This window comes from Trypanosoma grayi, assembly GCF_000691245.1.
Source record: "Trypanosoma grayi strain ANR4 Tgr_2_V1, whole genome shotgun sequence".
NCBI classification, from domain to species: Eukaryota; Euglenozoa; class Kinetoplastea; order Trypanosomatida; family Trypanosomatidae; genus Trypanosoma; species Trypanosoma grayi.
The window spans coordinates 1-19,657 of record NW_008825621.1 but is presented as its reverse complement, the minus strand read 5'-3'; the positions used below and the strand labels follow the sequence as shown (position 1 = coordinate 19,657).

At 51.7% G+C, this 19,657-nt stretch overlaps 7 protein-coding genes across 7 annotated transcripts; all 7 read left to right on the top strand.

Moving 5' to 3' along the window:
- Positions 1 to 45: 45 nt before the first annotated feature.
- On the top strand, positions 46 to 3,987 carry DQ04_00021060 (phospholipid-translocating P-type ATPase (flippase); the record flags this gene model as incomplete). Its single annotated transcript, XM_009307868.1, has 1 exon — positions 46 to 3,987. One exon carries the CDS (start codon positions 46 to 48, stop codon positions 3,985 to 3,987), a length of 3,942 nt encoding a protein of 1,313 aa, XP_009306143.1.
- A 307-nt stretch (positions 3,988 to 4,294) lies between these two features.
- Positions 4,295 to 5,395, top strand: DQ04_00021050 (zinc finger protein, conserved; the record flags this gene model as incomplete). The annotated part of the gene is made up of 1 exon (XM_009307867.1): positions 4,295 to 5,395. One exon carries the CDS (start codon positions 4,295 to 4,297, stop codon positions 5,393 to 5,395), a length of 1,101 nt encoding a protein of 366 aa, XP_009306142.1.
- Positions 5,396 to 5,919: 524 nt separating this feature from the next.
- Positions 5,920 to 6,762, top strand: DQ04_00021040 (hypothetical protein; the record flags this gene model as incomplete). The annotated part of the gene is made up of 1 exon (XM_009307866.1): positions 5,920 to 6,762. One exon carries the CDS (start codon positions 5,920 to 5,922, stop codon positions 6,760 to 6,762), a length of 843 nt encoding a protein of 280 aa, XP_009306141.1.
- A 542-nt stretch (positions 6,763 to 7,304) lies between these two features.
- DQ04_00021030 (hypothetical protein) lies at positions 7,305 to 9,188 on the top strand (the record flags this gene model as incomplete). Its single annotated transcript, XM_009307865.1, has 1 exon — positions 7,305 to 9,188. One exon carries the CDS (start codon positions 7,305 to 7,307, stop codon positions 9,186 to 9,188), a length of 1,884 nt encoding a protein of 627 aa, XP_009306140.1.
- Positions 9,189 to 9,524: 336 nt separating this feature from the next.
- Positions 9,525 to 11,138, top strand: DQ04_00021020 (tRNA modification enzyme; the record flags this gene model as incomplete). Its single annotated transcript, XM_009307864.1, has 1 exon — positions 9,525 to 11,138. One exon carries the CDS (start codon positions 9,525 to 9,527, stop codon positions 11,136 to 11,138), a length of 1,614 nt encoding a protein of 537 aa, XP_009306139.1.
- A 263-nt stretch (positions 11,139 to 11,401) lies between these two features.
- DQ04_00021010 (endosomal trafficking protein RME-8) lies at positions 11,402 to 18,091 on the top strand (the record flags this gene model as incomplete). Its single annotated transcript, XM_009307863.1, has 1 exon — positions 11,402 to 18,091. One exon carries the CDS (start codon positions 11,402 to 11,404, stop codon positions 18,089 to 18,091), a length of 6,690 nt encoding a protein of 2,229 aa, XP_009306138.1.
- A 340-nt stretch (positions 18,092 to 18,431) lies between these two features.
- Positions 18,432 to 18,767, top strand: DQ04_00021000 (zinc finger protein ZFP1; the record flags this gene model as incomplete). The annotated part of the gene is made up of 1 exon (XM_009307862.1): positions 18,432 to 18,767. One exon carries the CDS (start codon positions 18,432 to 18,434, stop codon positions 18,765 to 18,767), a length of 336 nt encoding a protein of 111 aa, XP_009306137.1.
- Positions 18,768 to 19,657: the final 890 nt, after the last annotated feature.

Here is a 19,657-nt window from a genome sequence, read left to right as displayed (position 1 = left end):
TGCCCTTGCAACGCTGTGTCACTCTGGTGTGTTTCGTGCGTGTTGATGGATTTCGTTTTTTCGTTTTTCGACCAGTCCTCTACCCCTCCCGCTTGCTTTGTTCAAAATGTTTTATTTTTCCTGTTGTATCATCTTCGCTGTTGCACAGAAGCTCGCGCAAATACCACAGTGGCGTCTGTACCTATTAATCGTTTGAGCAAGGCCGCGTTGACCATCCCCGGCGTCGGCGACAGAGTGCGGGAAACTCATTCCACAGACGAGAAGCACCGTCTCGGCACCCGTCTGGTTCGTATTCGATTCTGCGTCAGCAGTTTTCTCCGCGCTGTTCATTGGGCGGTCGGGGCTGTGCTGTCACTTCTCGTCGTCCTGGGGGTGCGACGGGACAGTGCTGATAAGCGCAAGCAGGTGCAGAGCGCCTCTACCATGCGGACGGTGAAGCCGCTGGACGCCTCGGTCGCCGCCGCACACCCCGACAACACCGTTATTAACAGTCGATACACATACTACAACTTTGTGTTTCTCAACCTCTACGAGCAGTTCCGGCGCCCGCTGAATTTCTACTTTCTGCTGGTGGTATTCCTCCAATTCATCTCTGTGATTGCACCCGTCAGCCCGCTATCGACGCTTCTGCCACTCCTTCTTGCCTTCAGCCTTACCGCCTTAAAGGAGGGCTATGACGACGTGAAGCGGCACCGGCAGGACGCTGTATACAACAACACTACACGCACTATACTTAATCCAGAAACAGCGTCGTGGGAGAAACGACGCAATTGTCGCATACGCGTCGGTGACGTTATCCTCTTGCAGAATGATGAAGAGATCCCATGTGACGTTGTGGTAGTGGCTGCAGTATCTCATACAGTGTATATACGGACAGACAACTTGGATGGCGAACTGGATCTTAAGCCGCGGGAAATAGTGATGCCCCATAATACCTCTTTTTTGAGTGAGTATGACGTCGAAGCAATGGCGGCAGCAGACGCCGGTAACGCTAATATCATTCATATTAATGATAACTGTGATGTGCTTATGGAGAAGCTGGCCCTTCTGAAGTTCACGTGTCCTCCTCCATCGGCCATGCTTGACTCCTTTGACGGACGCGCAGAGTTCCAGCATCCTACCAGCAGTGGCCCGCCAACGTACGTTTCTCTTTCCCACCACCACCTGCTGCCGCAGTCCTGCAGATTGAAGAACACCCAGTCTGTGATATGTGTGGCAGTTTACACAGGTGATGAAACGAAATGCGGTATGAATAAACGACCCCCTCCTGTGAAATGGGCGAAGATTGACCAGGATGTCTCGCGGTACTCCGTCATTGTATTCTGTTGTCAGTTGGCGAATGCCTTTGCCTTTGGCATCGCAGGATACCTCATGAATCGGGATATAGAAGAAAGGTTCTGGTATCTACAGATGCCGCCCAGTGAGTCAAACGCCTCGTTTATCATTTATCCGCTGCGATTTTTCCTTTTGACGACAGTGATGATCCCGGTGTCCTTTAAATTCGTTGTGGATATGAGCAAATACTATATGGCTATGACAGTGGAGTGGGATGAGGTGATGAAGCACGGAGGGCCCGACAGCGAGGGGTGCCGTGTAAAGAACTCCAGCATCCTCGAGGACCTTGGCCAGATCGACTACGTTCTCTCTGACAAGACCGGGACAATGACGCAGAACGTCATGGAACTCCTTTATGTCACAATCGGCGAGGAGCGGATACCTTTGCATTTGGACAAAGAGGATTCATCTGAGAATAAACAGGCAATTGTCCCAAGTGACGATCGTGTGTTGCATTTTGGTCGGGTTCTGTCTCTCTGCAACGCAGTAGAGGTTGTAGAAAGACCCTGTGACCCCCACGGGGCCGTCAACATGGAGCCATTTCTTTATCAAGCCGCATCTCCTGATGAGGAGGCTTTATGTAGAGGTTCTGCGCAGCTGCACGTCCGTCTGGTGCGCCGTGACGCTCACGAGATTGTGTTGGACGTCAAGGGGGTGCGTGAGACGTGGATTCTTCACCATACATTTCCTTTCTCATCGGAGCTAAAGTCTATGGGAGTTATTGTGGAAGAGAAGTCCACAGGAATCATATATTACTTTGTAAAAGGGGCAGATGATCGTATCGTTGAGATGACATCAGCAGCGTCACCTTTGTCATCCAGCGTGTCACTGAAGATGCGAGAGTCGCAGCAGGAATCACTAGTGTCCCACCTGGACGCTTACGCGATGAAAGGTCTTCGAACGTTGGTAGTTGCTGAGAAGCAACTAGGAAAAGCGGATCTACATGCATTCCTCAATCAGGTGAAGGCTGCAGAGCTCTCATTGCATGGACGACGGGAGCAGATGCAGGAGATACGGCTGAAGATGGAAACTGGGGTGTGCATTACTGGCATCACGGCAATTGAAGACAAGCTACAGGAAGCTGTTCACGACACAGTGCGGGATTTCCTCCGTGCAGGCATAAAGGTGTGGATGCTAACCGGTGATAAAGTGCAGACGGCGGAGCAAATTTCCCTTTCTTGTGGTCTATACTCCGCTGGGAACCGCGTGTTGCGTGTTGTCTCGGCCAGCACGGATAGCGAAGCCACATGGGAGGATCGCATGATGGCGCTTCCTCTTCCAATGTCGCGTGGCGCCACAGCGAATCGTCTGGAAGGTGTGCCTCTGTCAATGGGCGCAGAGATTCTCAACGCGGAGGTCTTGTACGATGTGGATACGCAAGGGAACGCTAGCTGTCTTTCCAACGTGTTTCGGAACGAGATAGGCGGCTACAACACAATGTTGTCTGCCGCCACTGTCAATAGTCAATGTGTGTTAGTTGTGGAAGGCGGTGTGGTGTTGGAGCGGATCCTCAAAACACCGGCGCTCAGGGAGCGGTTCGCCGCACTGAGCGATGCGTGTGTGAGTGTCATTTGTGCCCGCGTCACGCCCAGCCAGAAGGCTGCCGTGACAAATTTTGTGCGCTCGCGTGGTTTTATGACACTTGCGGTTGGTGACGGCGGAAACGATGTGGCGATGCTGCAGGAGGCGCACGTGGGTGTAGGTATCACTGGCAAGGAGGGACAGCAGGCCGCGCGTGCTGCGGATTTTGTCATTACACGCTTCTCGGACCTTCGCGCACTTGTGTTTGTGCATGGTCAACAGGCCTACACGCGCACAGCGTACGTTATTAAGTATAGTTTCTATAAGTCGATGCTGATCAGCTTCATTCAGCTTGCGTACAATGTCGTTGGGACGCATGTCTCTGGTGGAACATTCTGGAATAGTTTTAGTCTCACACTGTGGAACGGTGTGTACACACTTCCGCAGACATTGTTCTATTGTCTCGACAGAATCACACCTCGCAATGTGCTTGAGCGTCACACCTTTCTCTACAAGATGACACGCCGTGCAACAGACATGAACATTCGTGAGTTCTTTGTGGTCTTTGTGTTTCGGGGCATTGTGCAGTCAGTGGCGACACTCTGGCTTTTGTTGGGGGTGTTCGGAACAAGTTTTGCCTTTGAAGGGAATGGAAGGACCGCCTCAAATGATGTGGTATTCTCCGTGGCGTACTCAGCCCTTATTTTATCACAAATGCTAACGTTGCTACTGGAATCTCATACCATCACTTTCCTAAACGCATTTTGGATATTCGGTATGCCGCTTTTGTACGTTGCCGCAACTTCTGCGTACTCTTCCATACCGAAATTCCAATACTTTGGTGTCTGGACTAATTCAATAAGCGTGGCAAGCTTCTTGACTGTTTTTGGTGTCGCATTTATGCTGGTCCTCCCTGTTTTGGGGTTGTTGACCCTACGCCAGGCGTTGAATCCTGACCCACGCGATATACTTCGCTCAGCAGCGATAAAAAGTCAAAATCGGCGGCAAGTTTCGTACGGTTATGGGCGGTGCATGTCGCGACTGTGTCGTTTCCTCTTGTGCGTGCCGGAGGAGGCCTCTTGTTTTATTGAAACCCCACTGTCTGCACGGCGTTTGGATGATCTTTGCTAAGGGGGTAACAATACATCCCTTGGAATTCCGCCTTTTTAAACATGTAATGGTGTAGCGGGCATCACCTGTTAAGTGGTGGTGTGTACGGTATGAATGTTGCTTCACCTTCTGTGCGTGCAATGATGTGTGTTGGGGTATTGTCGGAAGTGTGTGTGTGTGTGTGTGTGTGTGTGTGCTTTTCGCCACGATGTGATTCGTGGCATACACTGGGCCGCATGCCTTTCCCTGTTGTTCTTCTTTTCCCTCCTTCGCACACACCACTTAACCCGAAAAACAAACAAACACAGAAAAGCCAGAAAAGGCGCAGATGTCAGCTCCCATGTCACGCTGCGGTACCTGCAACGCCGTATTTGACTCGATTGAGGCCGTGCACAAGCACTACGAGTCGGAGTACCACCTGCACAACGTGCGTCTGCGTGTTGAGGGGCGGCGTCCAATCACTGCACAGGAGTACAAACATTTCCGCGTGGCGCAGCAAGAGGACGCCGATGAAGAAGGGCGGCCGTCCTTTGCGTGCAAGCTGTGCAAGAAGACGTTCCGTTCCGTGCAGACCCTGCAGGCCCACGTTCGCTCCACTGCGCACTTGATGAAGAAGGAGCAGCGTATCCTCGCCCGCGACTCGGACGCGGCTAGTGCACTCACATCGACCTCACTCGGCAGCGCGGCGATGGGATTGCACCGCCGCCACAATGCAAAACGCGTGAAGCCGCCCAGTCCGTCGGCACGGCTCAAGAAGGCAGAAAAGGTGCAACTGGAGGATCGCGAGGAGGACGTGAGCGAATTGCGCTGCCTCTTCTGCGGCGCCCTTGCCGATGGCATTGAGGAAAATCTGCATCACATGAGCACTATTCACGAATTCACGTTGCCGCTATTGCACAGGTGCAGTGATGTGGCTGGACTATTGGCATACATTGCCCGGAAAGTAAACGGTCTTCTTTGTCTCGTGTGTGGAGAAAAGACAAAGGCGTTTTCCTCTCTGGAGGCGTTGCGGGCACATATGCGGGAGAAGAACCACGAACGAATCATACTGGGACCGGAGTACGATGGGTTCTATAGCATCAGTCTTGCGGACGCGGCCCTGGGCGAGCGGTTAGACCCGAGCACAATGACGTTGGTGCTTCACGACACGAAGCGAAGTGTGCAGCGGCGAGAGGCAGAGGTGCCACTGCCAAGAAAGAAGGAAAGTGAGGCACACGCCGAAAAACGCCGAGCCATTCTGGCAGCAGACCAGGAGGCCCTCGCGGTGGCACGGAGAGAACGACAGGAGGCATTGAGTGTGCAGAACAAGGAGGCGCAAAAGATATTGAAGCGACAGGAAGGTCACCACCAGGGCCAGCAGCTCAAGGTAAATTTGCGAAGCAACAAACTGCATCCGAAGGGCTATGACGGTGAAGGTCAGGTGAACTAAGGTAATGAAAAGGATGTATTAAAAAAACCTCCTATCCAGTTTTCCTGTGTGGGTCCCTTTGTGGATAAAAAACAAAATGAGTTGTTTCAGAAGCTGTTTCTCCTGACAAGAGTCCTCATTTGGTATTGGGGACCAGACACGGCGGGAGCAGTTGATCCACGCCGTCCATGAAACACATCCAATTGATCTGGCGTCATAACCTTCTTTATGTGACATCGTGCAGAGTTGTTGTGCCAGCGGCCTTGACCATATTTTAGTTCTCCAAATATAAATCTAAACACATTTGGGTTCTCTCTCTCTCTTTCTCTTTCTCACACACATGCACACCATTTTTTTTTCTATTTGGGGTGTTGGTTGGCAGCTGACAAAGTCAACGTAGAAGAGCAATAGGAAGGTACACGGTAGGGTAGCTTCACTAAGGGGAAGCAAAAGGAAGGATCTTTTGTGGTTTCATTTACATAGAGTGGAGAGTTGCAGCATCATACGAAACAAACACTTAATATATATAGCTAGCTGTCGCTATCATGTGTTTCACCGTATTTTTCACCGGTATCACATGGACCCTTGATCGTCTCCACAAAATTGAGAGGCGCAGTGCCATTGTCCTCACTGATCCTTTTGTATTTCTCAGTGGGGGGTTAGCAGGCTGGGCTGGACGCGCGGCGGCGATTCCATTTGACAATGGGGGCATAAAGGGGCCTGCGCAGGCCTGCTACCGGCGCATGCCGCAATTTGGCCTCCTCATGTGGATGTACGTCCCGCTTGCCTCGCAGCTGCTTCCAGGACTGGAGTCCGATCCGCCTTTCAAAGCGTTTACGACGTTTGTTCTTGGGGCATTCGCTGGATTTATGATGCGACTCATCTGTAACCCTGTCAATCGTGTTCGTGATGAGTGCCTCCGAACTGGTGACACATTCTTGAAGACGTGTCAGGTGTTCAAGAGCAAGACGGTGCTGCAGTTCTTCTACACGACGCCACCGCTAATGGCCAACGCCATCTACTTTGGGGCACTTATGACCGTTTTTGAGGGGCTGCGACGGTTCTGTGAGCGCAATCGCCTTATTCCTTTGACAATAGAAAAGGATGAAAAGGGAAAAGATATCTTTTCAGCAAAAAACTACGCCATTGTAGCCGCCGGGAACACGGTGGTTGGTGGGATTGCTGCAGGTGTGGCATCCACTGTCTGCTATCCGCTCTCAGCGCACACCTATCAGCAGACTGTCATCCACGATTCCGCCATTTGCAGGGGCCTTTTGCCGACTCTGAGGAAAGAGGTGCCGATGATGGCAGCTAGTTTCGGTGTCTTCACTCTTCTTCAGCCCGTCATAGCACCGCACCACGGCACTCGCGTGGGTTTCGGGTATTAGATCATGTCTCAGCGAGGGACGGGGGAAGTATTGTTGCTGTTGTTGTTGTTTTTCTTTTTCTTCTAGGGGTGGGGTTTGTTACTGTGGGTTATTGGGACAAACGGTGAATCGGGAATGGTCTGTGTAGGAGAATGAGGGCTTAGAAGCTCGAGGGTATCGTGTACGCTTTGTCTTGAAAGTGGCCATAGAAAGAAAGGGAAGTGAAAAGGGAAGGGAGTTTGGTGGTATATGTGCATCTGTACTTGTGTATGGTTGTAGAAACCTCTCTAACTTAATCTCTTTTCCACAGTTAGCAGGAAGGTGTGTTAGTGACAGTCTGATGTAGCGTTTCTGGTGTGGGTATTTGCGCCTGCTTCGACAGGCACAGTTGAATTCCTACATATCCCTTCTTTCGTTCTCATTATTATCATTCTCTGTGTTGTTTGTTTGTATTTGATTCTCGTGCATTTCTCTTTTGTTCTTCTTCGTCTTTCTAACTTTTGTGGTGGTTGCACTGAGAAGCAAAAGGTCGTTAGTCCCTGCGGCAGCTGGGCGGCGCTAACATGGACAAGATGACTCCACTCGAGGAGAGTACAGGGTCCTGGTGCAGCTCACAAAGCAACAGCTACGAATTCCCGTCAAACAGACAGTCATTGCGTTGGTCCCAGCGCATGCTCACTGCGGGGTCCACAGCGCGAGAAGATACAGCGCCGTACGACAGCAGCATTGCCGAGCGTCCGCAGGAGGCAGGCAATCGCGAGGATCCATGCACGGCGGACCACACCGGTAATGAATCACCGATGCGCTCGCGTCGGCTCAGCCTGATTTCGGCAAACACTTCCCACGAGGGGTCCGTCGTGCCGGCGAGATGCAGCCAGGACAACGACTACGCCGCGTACGACAGCGGCACGGCGGCACAGACACTGCGCTCCGACACCTTCACACCGCTCGAGTGGAGCGCCGCGCGGGAGCAAGGGTGCCGTCGGCGGTCGCACCAGGTGTTGCGTGAAGCTGAAACAGAGGTCGAACCGCTAGAAGATGATGACGAAGCAGAGAAAGAAGAAGATGGGGAGGGAGACAACGCAACGCCCAGTAAGCAATCAGACAGGACGTCAATACCGAACGACGAGGATGGGGATGCACCAGAGGACCTTATGGTGTCGGTGGCGGTGCACGACGCCAGCGAGGGGCAGTCAGATGTGGCTCAGGTCCACATAAGTGAAAATGCAACGGACCCTGGCAGCGCCACCATAGAGCGGATGAGGTATGACGCGCCCGAAGATCCACGTAACTATATTATTAATGTGATCGTTAATAGCGCTGTGGGAAGTGTGACCCTTCAATCAATCCACGACGCTCTTCATTGGGATGAGCAATTCAAAGAGACAAATGGAAGTGTCTTGGACTATTTGCAGGGTTATCAATCCATCTTTGCTGTGTCGCCCGTCGATGACCGTGTGACGCTGCGTCGTCCACTGCAGACGGCGAAGGGCCGCCGTGTGATGCGGGGGAATCGTGGGTGCCACGTCATCTCTAGCCGAATTGGCAGCATGAGTTGCAGCTGTGTGGCGACCTCGTTTGACCTTGATCTGCTGTCATCCATCTACAAGCGACGTGGTTATAATATTGCAATGGTTTACGGTGTGCTGCACGTCTCCTCCCATCACACTTTTGATCTTTTTCTCTTCCGCAATGGTGTTGTGGTGTGGTGGGGCATGAATCGCTGCGACCACTGGCTGGTGGAGGACGATTTTTTGTCCTCCGAACACTCCTATGTGAGCGAGGCGGTAAAAGGGCGTCACCCGCAGGATATCATTGATGATCTGTTCCCTTTTTGGTGTTCGTATGAGTTGGATGAGCGCTACAACTTGAGTACGCCTACTTGCCGTGATGAAGCGCTTCAGCGATTTGCCACACATCTCTGTTTTGATCATTACCTCATCCCCGATGTTACACCACTCCGCTGGCAAGTAATGCTAACAGTGTCCCACTCACTCAGTCGCACGGCTGTTGTCGACTTGTATGACAATGTGACACAGAGCCTCCACAAACAGGTGCTGGCAATACCATCTGAAATTAAAGGACTTCTTGATTATTTTTCCACGCGACGTCAAATAGCCCATCTTGAGGGGGCGCTGCACCTCGCACTCATGGCCACGACGGCGTTGCGCGACACACCGGAGTTTCTGTGGGAAATGGCGTGGTTGTATGATTACCACGAGCTTGCGGAAAGACAAAACTCCTCGGAGCAGCTCCTTTCATGGTTTAGTGCAAAGAGTGATGCCTTGTTGCAGCAATTAGACAACATAAAGGTACGGCGTTATTGTCTCTTTATGCTGGGTTCAGATGTTTTCTTAATACTACTTCTGATTGCAGATGTCTGTTTCATGCTCGGGAGTTTTGTAGTGAGGTTGTACTTCCCCATGGAAGGCGAGGAGGGTGTATAAAAGGTGGCGGGAAAGAGTGGAGAAAACATCTCGCAATGTGTTTTGTTGCATGCTTGCTAAGCTCATTGGCATCATTCCCGTGTGCTTCTTTTTTTTTTGCGCATTGAGGTATTTGTGGTACTAACGATAACCGAAGCGATGGGCACCTTGTATGCGATCTGAAGAGTCACTGCTTTCGCTTTTATTATGTTCTTTCCTATCTCTCTCTCTCTCCCTCTATCTCTCTCATGCACGTATTGCTGCGTGGTGTTCTATCTCTCTCCCCCCCCCCTTGGTTGCATCTCTCTGTGCACGTTTGCTTGGAGGGTTTTATTGCCATCTGCATAGCCAAAGAAGATGGGCGATGTTGACATTGAAGACGCATTTAATGGTAGCAGCAACGGCGCTCGTTTTACAGCAGCCACACGGCCGGTATTGGTGAACGCCCGCCGTCGCAAAGGACCAACGGAGCCGCACGAGAACTACGGTGAAGGCATCCCCGGCAACGCGACAGTTTTTGTGCACACATTCGGCTGCGGCCACAATGTCAGCGACGGCGAGTACATGGCAGGACTTCTAGCTCAGGCCGGCTACCGCGTCACGGACGCATTCAACCACGCCGACGTGTACCTGCTCAACTCCTGTACTGTCAAGAACCCAAGCGAGGAGCATTTCATCAGCATGATGAACCGTGTGCGGGCCACCGGGAAGCCGCTCGTCGTCGCCGGGTGTGTGCCGCAGGCAGACCCGCAGAACACGCAGTGGGATGATGTTAGCGTCATCGGCGTGCGCAGCATTGATCGAGTTGGACACGTTATTCACGAGGCGCTGCAGGGCAACTGCGTTCGGCTCATCGGCGTGCACGAGCAGCAGGAGCAGGAGCAGGAGCAGAAGACTCATGAACTTCCGCCGCTTGACCTACCAAAGGTGCGGCGTAACAGGTTCATTGAAATTATACCCATCAGCGTCGGTTGCCTAAACCACTGCACTTACTGCAAGACGAAACAGGCCCGTGGTGACCTGCGGAGTTGGCCTGTTGAGAGCATCGTCACGCGTGTCCGCGCGGTGCTGCAGGAGGGCGTGAAGGAGATATGGCTCGCTTCCGAGGACACTGGGGCGTACGGCATTGACATCGGCACTGACGTGGTTCATCTTATGCGTGCCGTCGCCAGTGAGTTGGAGGGGACAAACGTTATGATGCGCGTGGGAATGAGCAACCCACCCTACCTGCTGCGCCAGGTGGACGAGTTTGCGGCGATTCTCAGTCATCCGAACGTGTATGAGTTCGTCCACATCCCTGTGCAGTCTGGCTCCAACCGCATTCTCGATGCGATGCAGCGGGAGTACACTGTTGAGGAGTTCTGCGAATGTGTCTACCGCATCCGCAGCATCGTGCCAGGCGTTACCATCGCAACAGACATCATCTGCGCATTCCCGGGTGAGGGGGAGCCGGAGTGGCGCGAGACGATGGTGCTCTGTGAAAACGTGCGTTTCCCTGTTTTAAACATCACCCGTTTTTATCCGCGCCGCAACACACCGGCTGCGGCGATGAAGCAGATACTGACGGAAACGGCGAAGCAGCGCACCACGGAGTTAACATCCTTCTTCAACTCGTACCGCACGTACGATTGCTTGGTGGGTGAAGTGCACCGCATCACGCTACTCGAGACGGCGCACGACAAGCATCATCTCGTTGGGCACACAAAGAGCTACGTGCAGGTGCTTGTCGACCCCGCCGAGGCGAGAATGGGGGACACCGTCACTGTCGTCATTATCTCAGCCACAAAGTACAGTGTTGTGGGGCGAGTGCTGCAGAGCCGTTGGGATCGTCTTACGGTGACGGCGGCAGCAGCAGCAGCAGCAGCGGCAACAACAGTTCGCTCTGGAAGGTGGCGAACGCTGACAGGTGTTGCATTCGTTGCGGCAGCAGCAGCAGCAGCCGTGTACAGGGGGCGTGCATGGAGGCGCTAATACAGCAGGACCAAATCTGAGATGGATGCCTCCATCGCTCCCTAGTTCCTTTCATCACGCCTAATTGCGAGAAGAGAGTTATATGACGGACCCTTGCATAGTATTCATTCTATCGCCACAGTGCAGGACACCTTGGTGTCTCTGTCACCTTTTAAAACAGTATTGTGTTCTTTTGTTGTTGTTGTTTTTGTGTTTTTGTGCATCATCGTCACCTCCGCATGCATTTAGACGTGCATACACCATCAGTAGCCCATTGCGACAGCATGGATGTCTCTCAACGAGGCATGCTTCGGCTGGGTGACCGCGAAGCACCATCGCATAAGCTATTTGAAGGAGGATACATCGCACGATATAGTGTCATCAAAAACTCGTGGAAAGGTAAGTACATGCGTATTTTCTGTATCGGGCACAAGCACATCGCAACGATTAATCCACAGAGCATTTTCCGCGTCACCAACACCTGGGATTACCGGACGCAGCTCTTGGATGTCTTGCCCACCCCACATGGTTTGACCGACTTCACTGTCACCACGGGAAGTACCGTTAAAAGTGAGACAACAACTTTCCACTGCAACACAGTCATGGAACGTGCCGAACTGCTCACGGACGTGCAGAGGAACCGCGTGCTGTTCGATGCCAGGTACCAGCAGCAGGCAGCCAGGCATGTGTATCCTGCGCGGAAGTACTGCTATGATGAAGAGTACCGTAACTGTCACCTCCGCGTCACAAACATTGCCGTTGAGCAAGTGGATCACGAGGGGAATGTTGTTGGGGAATACCTCTTCCTACACATTAAAGGTCTCACGTCGATTCAGGACAATCCCCGAAGCCTCGTGATCCTTTATGGGCCGCAGATGAAAATGCACCTGTATGAGATGGACAACCCCGTAGAGGTGGTTCAGCTCATCACTGAATTTTCGAGGCGTTTCATTGGTCTGCCGCCCCTCCGTGAGGTGCATACCCTGAGCCAGCAACAGTTCGACGCGGACCGTCTCGGGGTTGACAGGGTGGAGCTGGCAACAACGGCAGATTTTACGGTGATGAAGCTAAGCCTGAAGCACCGCGACACGCCGGTGCGCCGCGTACTCGCGACGACGCGCAACTGTGTGATGGAGTTAGACCCTGCTACTTACAATCCCGTCAACGTGTACTTTTTGGCTGACATTTACGCGCTCATCCGCTGCGAGGGGGATGACCAGCGCTTCATGATTCAGTACAAGGAGCCGGCAGTAGTGAAGGTGTACGTGTCACCTATGCGTGATGCGCTGCTAGCACATCTCGTGGATTGCTGCCGCGCTGGGGGTAACATTAATGCGTGCATCGTCGCGGAGATGTTTGATAGAGGCAAACGTGCCACGCCGTTCCGTATGGCTGTGCCGGAGGAGATTGAAAGCACGCTTCTCAACTGCCTCATTGACCCTTTCAAGAGTGGAGGTCTTGTCACCATGACATTTTCAGACGTGGTGAACTTCTTCAATGCCAACATTGAGTACATGGGTCTGCGCGTCACGGAAAATCGTGATGGCCTCTTCGCTGAAAATAGGGAGAAGAAGATTTTTAGCGCATTGGTGGCAGTATTGAACAACTTTCCTGTGAGTGATGACCCATTAGTTGTTGTGCAGCAGTTCTATGCACTTCGGCGACTCTGTGTCACCCGCACCGGATTCAGTTCCGTCGCAGTTGTGCCCTCATTTATTAAGAACATTGAGGCTGCAAGCATGAAGGCACTTCAGATAAATAGTGTTGTGGTTTCTCATGCGGTGATTGATTTTCTGTGTGTTCTCTTGACACCGCACCATGACCACTATGAGTTAGCCCATGAAGAAGCAAACAAGAACCGCATTCTTGGTCATGCGCAATTCGTAAATCAACTGTTGCGATTGCTACATGACTATACGGAAGCGGAGAGTGCCTCTCTTGTTGTACAGTCTCTGCTAGATTTTTTTGTCTATGCACTGTGTCCACCGTATTGTGAGACAACTGAGGCAATGCTGTTCACCTCCGTTATGAAGGAAATGGTGGACACAATGGGGAAGGGGTTATTCACTCTTATGCAGCATACCTGTAATGCCATGAGCTATAGTGCGGGTCAGCTTATTCGTGTCATTATGGAGGAAGGCACTAGCGAGCAGTTTTTCGCCATGCAGCTGGCATCCCTCAGTGAAGGCGGTATTCTAGGGCAGCTTCATCTAGCCATTTTTAGCAACAACCGTAAGCTCCGCGATCTCGCCCGTCAACTCATCGCCTACTGGACGTACCAAAACACAAATGTGCAAGACCTGATGCGCGCCATGCTTCCGGCTACGTTGTTGCTCTACCTCCAGTCAAAGGAGGAGCCACCAGAAGACGAGGTTGAAAAGGGAAACCAAAGGAATGTTGTAGCGATGTCGAACGCCTTCTGGGAATCCAAGCTTGGCTGGTTCAAGAAGCGTTTCCACCCGAGCAATGTGATGGGGAACACTTCCACGTACAATCTGTCCATGACCTCTGGGGAGAATGTGTACAAGCGTCCCCGGCACGTGAAGGTGAAGCCAACACTGAACTGGCCGATGCTGTTCTACCAGATCAAGCAGGATCACGCACGGCCGGACCTCATCTGGAATCACACAACGCGGAATGAACTTCGTGAGGCGCTAGAGACAGAGATGCGGGCACTCAAAGTCGGTATGGGGCTCCGCTCTGAAGTCGCTGTCTCGTGGAACTACCGCGAGTTCGAGGTGCGGTATCCCAGTCTCGATGAGGAGCTCAAGATTGGCCAACACTACCCGCGTCTCCTATTCGAGACAAAAGACCCAGTGATTGCGCAGCCCAAGGAATTCTTCAACGACATGTATCACAGGTTTTTGCTCTCACAGGACCATAAAACGAAGTTAAACTGTTTGCATGGAATGTCAATTCTGTATGAGCACTACGCCGAGGTGATTGGGCAATTTAACGACGTAGAATACATCGTGAAGATGCTTGAGGCAACATCCGATCCAGTTTTTCGAGACCGCTTGCTGAATTTCATCTTACAACTTCTCCGCATCCGCTTGAATGTAAAACTCTTCTTGGACTGTGATGGACTTCGACCACTCGTCGATCTGCTGTCGGTCGCTCACCTGCACGTGGATAGACCACAGTTGCACAGCGCGACGAATGCCATTGAATGCGCCGGATCTCCGATGGATTTACAGGATCAGGAAAAGGAGTGGTTCTACACGCAGGGTGGTGCTAAACAGGATCCGGTGTCGTACATCCGACTTAAACAGCTCTACGAGGAGGGAGTGGTAACGGGTGATACCAAAGTGTGGGCTCAGGGACTCTCGGGTTGGAAAGAGTTTAAGGATGTGCCGCAGCTGCGCTGGGGCATCATTGCGAACAAGAGCAGCAAGCTTCTCACTCTAACTGAGGTTTCAAGCACCATCCTTGATATCTTTTTGCTGCTCTGCGCCTATTACCCTTCAAAGGATGAGACTGGTGCTGTCATGCAGCCTCTGCCGCGTGTGAAGCGTTACCTATCAGGTCCACAGGTTCTTCCACACATTGTGCAGCTGCTGTTGACATTCGACCCTGCCCTCTGTACCCGCGTTCATTCACTTCTCTACACCATCATGGAGGACAACCCGCTCGTGTCGCGCTTCTTCCTTACTGGGGTGTTTTTTTTCGCTCTTCTTTACACTGGCTCCGATGTGCTTCCATTATGTCGTCTGCTTCACCTATCACACCGTCGACAGGCGTTTCAATTCCAACACGACAACGAAATCATAAGGCTGAGTATTCTCAGTCCGATGCTCCCACCAGCGCTCGTATGCTTCCTGACGCACCACGGCCCAGAGCGCTTTGCTGACGTTTTTCTCGGTGAGTACGAAACACCAGAGGCTATTTGGGGCAAAGCAATGCGGAGGTACCTTGTCGAAAAGATCGCCAGCCACATCGCCGACTTCACGCCGAGGCTACTGGGCAACAATCGTGCTGTCTACCAGTACTGCCCCATCGTGGGCGTGGTGTACGACCAGCTAGAGAAGGAGCTTTTCTGCTCGCAGTACTACCTACGCCACTTCTGTGATGAGTTGCACTATCCTAATTGGCCCGTTGCTGACCCCATCTCTCTCCTGCGCGAAGTATTGGAAACGTGGCGGCGCGAGCTCGACCAGCAGCCCAGTCGCCTAACTCGCGAAGGCTGCTTGGTTGAACTTGAGATTTCGGACCACAGCAACCTGACACCGCAGCTCGTGCGTAAGGCATACTTCAAACTGGCGGCGCAGTACCACCCAGACAAAAACCCCGATGGACGGGAGAAGTTTGAACGTATTCAAGTGGCGTATGAGTTCTTGGCTTCTGATACGGTTGTGTCGGATTCCCCTAGGCCCCACAATATTGCCCTCCTGATGCGAACACAATCTATTTTGTTCAGGCGTTTCAGTGAGGTCATGAGTCACTACAAATACGCTGGTTATGGTCTATTGCTGAAGCTCATTAAGTTGGAGTTTGAAGACCAGGAAATGCTACGTAAAGAAGTCGTACTCATGGAGCCAGCGACAGAGCTATGTTACTTCACAGTGCAGAATGTCCCCCTCAATGCTGACGAGTTGCAAGAGGAAGGTGGAATTGAACTTCTGTCAGGTGTAACACAGCGATGCTTTGAGACTATAACACCCAGCGCCACTGATGATCTGAACCATGTGAAAATTGTGCGGCACTGTATGAACACGTTTCGCGTGGCTGCCGAGTTCCCCGACTGTCGCCGCCACATTCTCAACGAGCCGGTCATCTGTCACCTCGCCTCAAAGGGTATTGCATATGAGAATGCTGTGGGCCTCTCGCGTGCCTGTATCCAAGCCTGTCAGGCGTTTTGCGTGGATGAGACGCTGCAGGGATTTGTTGTGAAGGCAGGAGCCATCTGGCATTTGCTGCTCTTCCTTTTTCGTTACGATTATACATTAGACGAGAGCGGTGTTGAACTGCAGGAGGAGCACCACACGCAGCTGTTTGCCAACAAGGCTGCGGTGTACGCTCTGCGGGCAATTTACGCCTTGGCGGGGATTCAACCTTGTGACACGTATCTGGAGACAAAACCCAATGCTGACATCGTCTGTTTGCTCCAGAAGCTGCTTACACCGTACATTGTGCAGAGGATGCGGATGCTTCCTGGTGGTGAGAAGGATATACTGAAGTTACTCAACAGCAACCATGAAACGCCATACCTGCTGTGGAACAACTCTTCCCGACGTGAGCTCATGGATATGCTTCGTGTCAATTCCGACAAATGCCTTGATGCAGGCATGTTTGGTGATGACCTTCCTAGCCTGAGAGACGACAACTTTACATACACCATTCATAAAGGGGAACTTATTGTTGGTGGTATCTTTGTGAGGGTGTACAATGAGCAACCGACGTTCATAATTGAGGATCCTGCGGCGTTTTGTTGTGCAATGATAAAACTGTTGGCGTATCAATTGGTAGGCAGTACCTCTATTGGTGTTCTTCTGACTGTGGAAGCGATGAAGAACTTATTTCTCGCGTACCCAAAGGCAGATGTTATCGCCGTTGTGGAGCAAAACGTGGGAATTCTAGTGAAGGTATTGTCATATGATGATATTGATATCATCATCAAGACGGCGGAGCTGTTTGAAAAGATAGCCCTTCACCCTAAATGTCTGGAGGCGATGGGAAAGGTGAACAATACCATAACAGAGGTTATCCTCGCCATTGATCGCGCTGGTGAAGCAGTTGAACCAAGTTGTTTGGCGTTCTTGCGGATTGCTCTGTCAGATAATGGGACGGTGCAGCAGGCATTGGATCGTGGATTGTATGCGCTCCTGCTTCGTATCTTCGGGACGACTCCTCTGCAAGAGTGCAAGGACGCTGTCTGTGCATCCTTAGCCAAGGCTTGTACAGATAATCTGTGTGGTCCCAAGGTCTTTTTGCGTGCCTCCAAGCTCATTCCTCCTGTAATGCTGGAGATGATGAAGGAGAACCCTGCAAATGCCTGTCAACTCTTTGACACGTGGCAAGAAACACCGGAATTAATATGGAATAAAGAACGCAAAGCACGTTTCGTGGAGAAATGCGCTGCATGTCAGGCGGATATTGTTGAATTGCTTCGACATGACCCTGTAGCGTATTGGAAGATACCTGAGAATATTGCGACAGAACGAAATGAGGACGTGCAACTTGGAGGTGTATACTTGGAGCTGTACCTAAAACAACCTGGATGGACGGTGCGCAAGCCGAAGGAGTTTCTTGCGGCACTGCTGGAGCGTTTCATAGAAGACTGCATGAAGCCGAAAGATGAACTGAACGCGGAGACAATTGCCCTCGTGACAGAGGCGGGCTTACGCCTGCTGCAGGTGACCCCGACGGTGACAGACCACATTGTCTCACTCGGTTATACGCAAAAGTTATTTAAGCTGTTGGAGTCAGAGGAAGATGTGGTAGCAGGGAACGCGCTGAAGTGGGTTCACGAAGAGTGCGCTTCTGTTGCGTGTGTGGAGAGCCTCGTGAACCTCGACCCTGTTGCCTCTCTCCTCTCCTACCTGCGAGGGCATCCGTCGCAGCTGCCGCTGCTAATGGACACGCTGGAGCGACTCTTGTCACGATCCTCTGAACGAGTCAATACGGTTCGCTTGGCCCTCCTCAACCACCTCCCGCAGCACCTCCTGGAGCTGTTGGAGAACGGCATCACACCAGATGCGTGCGGGGATCACTCCCCCGCTGCTATGCGCGCATTAATTATCAAGGTGATCAAGGCAATGGTGGCTGTGCAGGATCCAGTGCATGGCCTCCAGCTGGAGAGTATTCTTGCAGAAAGCAAGGTTTGGGCAAAGTACAAAGACCAGAGTCATGACCTTTTTCTCACCAATACGCGTTTCGGTGGCTACTTGGAAGGGACACAGCAGCAACACCAACTGTCGCTCATTGCCCCTGCCACACAACACGTAACCAACGACAACGATCCTCCACCGGTGTAAGTAGGACATGATGTTTGCTGTGTACCAGCGGGAACGAATGAAGAAGATTGTAAAACGAAAAAAAACACCGATATCGATTTCAGTGTGGTTTTTTTTTCTCTGGTTGTCTGTGTTCCGTACATTTTTTTTTTTGAGCTGTTGGGCATCTGAGGTTTACTCATTATTCTTTTTTATCCGCACCGCTGCTGGTACGTTGCGCTGTTTATTACGATTACTTTTATCGCATTGTTTTCTTCTTTTTTTTTTCGTGTGTGTTTGTTGGCGTGAAAATTAACAACAAAAGAGCATTCACTCCATTGAGTAAGTGCAAGCGCCAGACCAAGCCCAATATACGAAAGTGATGCAGCCTCATACGCCAACGTACTCCGACGCCCGCTCCGAAAACAGCGTCAGCTTCAGCAGCTCTCGTTACGGTCGCAGGGGAGTGGACTACAGCAAGTACAAAACACGGATGTGCCGCAACTACACAATGGGTGTCCACTGCCCCTTCGGTGAGCGCTGCGCCTTCTCCCATGGCGAGCCTGAAGCGAACCAGATGCGCGTGGAAGAGAACGAACTCCCGCCTCCCCCGCCGTACTCGGAGGCCATCCAGGCAGAAATGGTCCTGCCGCCCGCCTACCCATCACGGTTCCGCCACGACCCGTACAGCTTTGCTGGAGTAATGTTCGAGGACTGAATGGGGATTACTGTTCCGTACTCAATCAGAGTGTGCTATCGCAAGAAGACAGAAGCCATCACCGAATGTTAAATCCTGGAAGAGAGAAGATGGAATGGAGAATGAAATAACTGGTGGAAAAAGAGGGGAAAGGGGCCCTTGGTGGTCGAGACCCCTGGGAATAAAAGAAAAAAATGGACTGACGCAGGTACCCAGAATAATGAAAAGGACAACACAACGCAACGCAATTCGATCCTGCAATAATGTGCTTGAAGGGGGATCCGCTGTATGGAGCACACTCGAGACATGATCGGGAACGAAATAGGCTGTGTGTGTGTGTGTGTGTGTGTTTCAGAGAGTCAGGGGGAGAGAGGATAGGTGCGTTGCTTTGGTTTATCCACTAAGCAGTATCCGGAGCAAATGCTTACATAAAGGAATGGAGAGAGGTGATGAGGAAAACGCAGCGAAGATGTACCGCAGCCTCAGCATGATGGCCAATATACATATATGCTTATGTATGTCTGTGTGTGTGGGGGAGGAATAGCTAAAGCAAGTGGCACATGATGTCACACACACATGCACTCACACATACATGTATTGAAGCATTTGCTCAGTCTTTTACTCTCTTCCGCTATCAGCACCTACCTGGCTTTCTGTTTTCAGCTTCGGTATCCGCGTTTCAACCTCCTATGTGCGCGGCTCTATGTTCGCCGATTGTGCAGCGGTGGTGTGATGTCCATTCAGCGCCATGTTTACGCCCCGACTTTTCTTCTTTTACTTGTTTACATTTTTTTTCTGTATTTCTCCAAAATCTCTCACCGCTTTTTTCGCTCAAAGGTGAGGCCCGTTCCGCGAGCCGCCGCTCATACTTTTTTTTGTTTTGTTTTATTTGGTTCTTCCCTTTTTTTTTT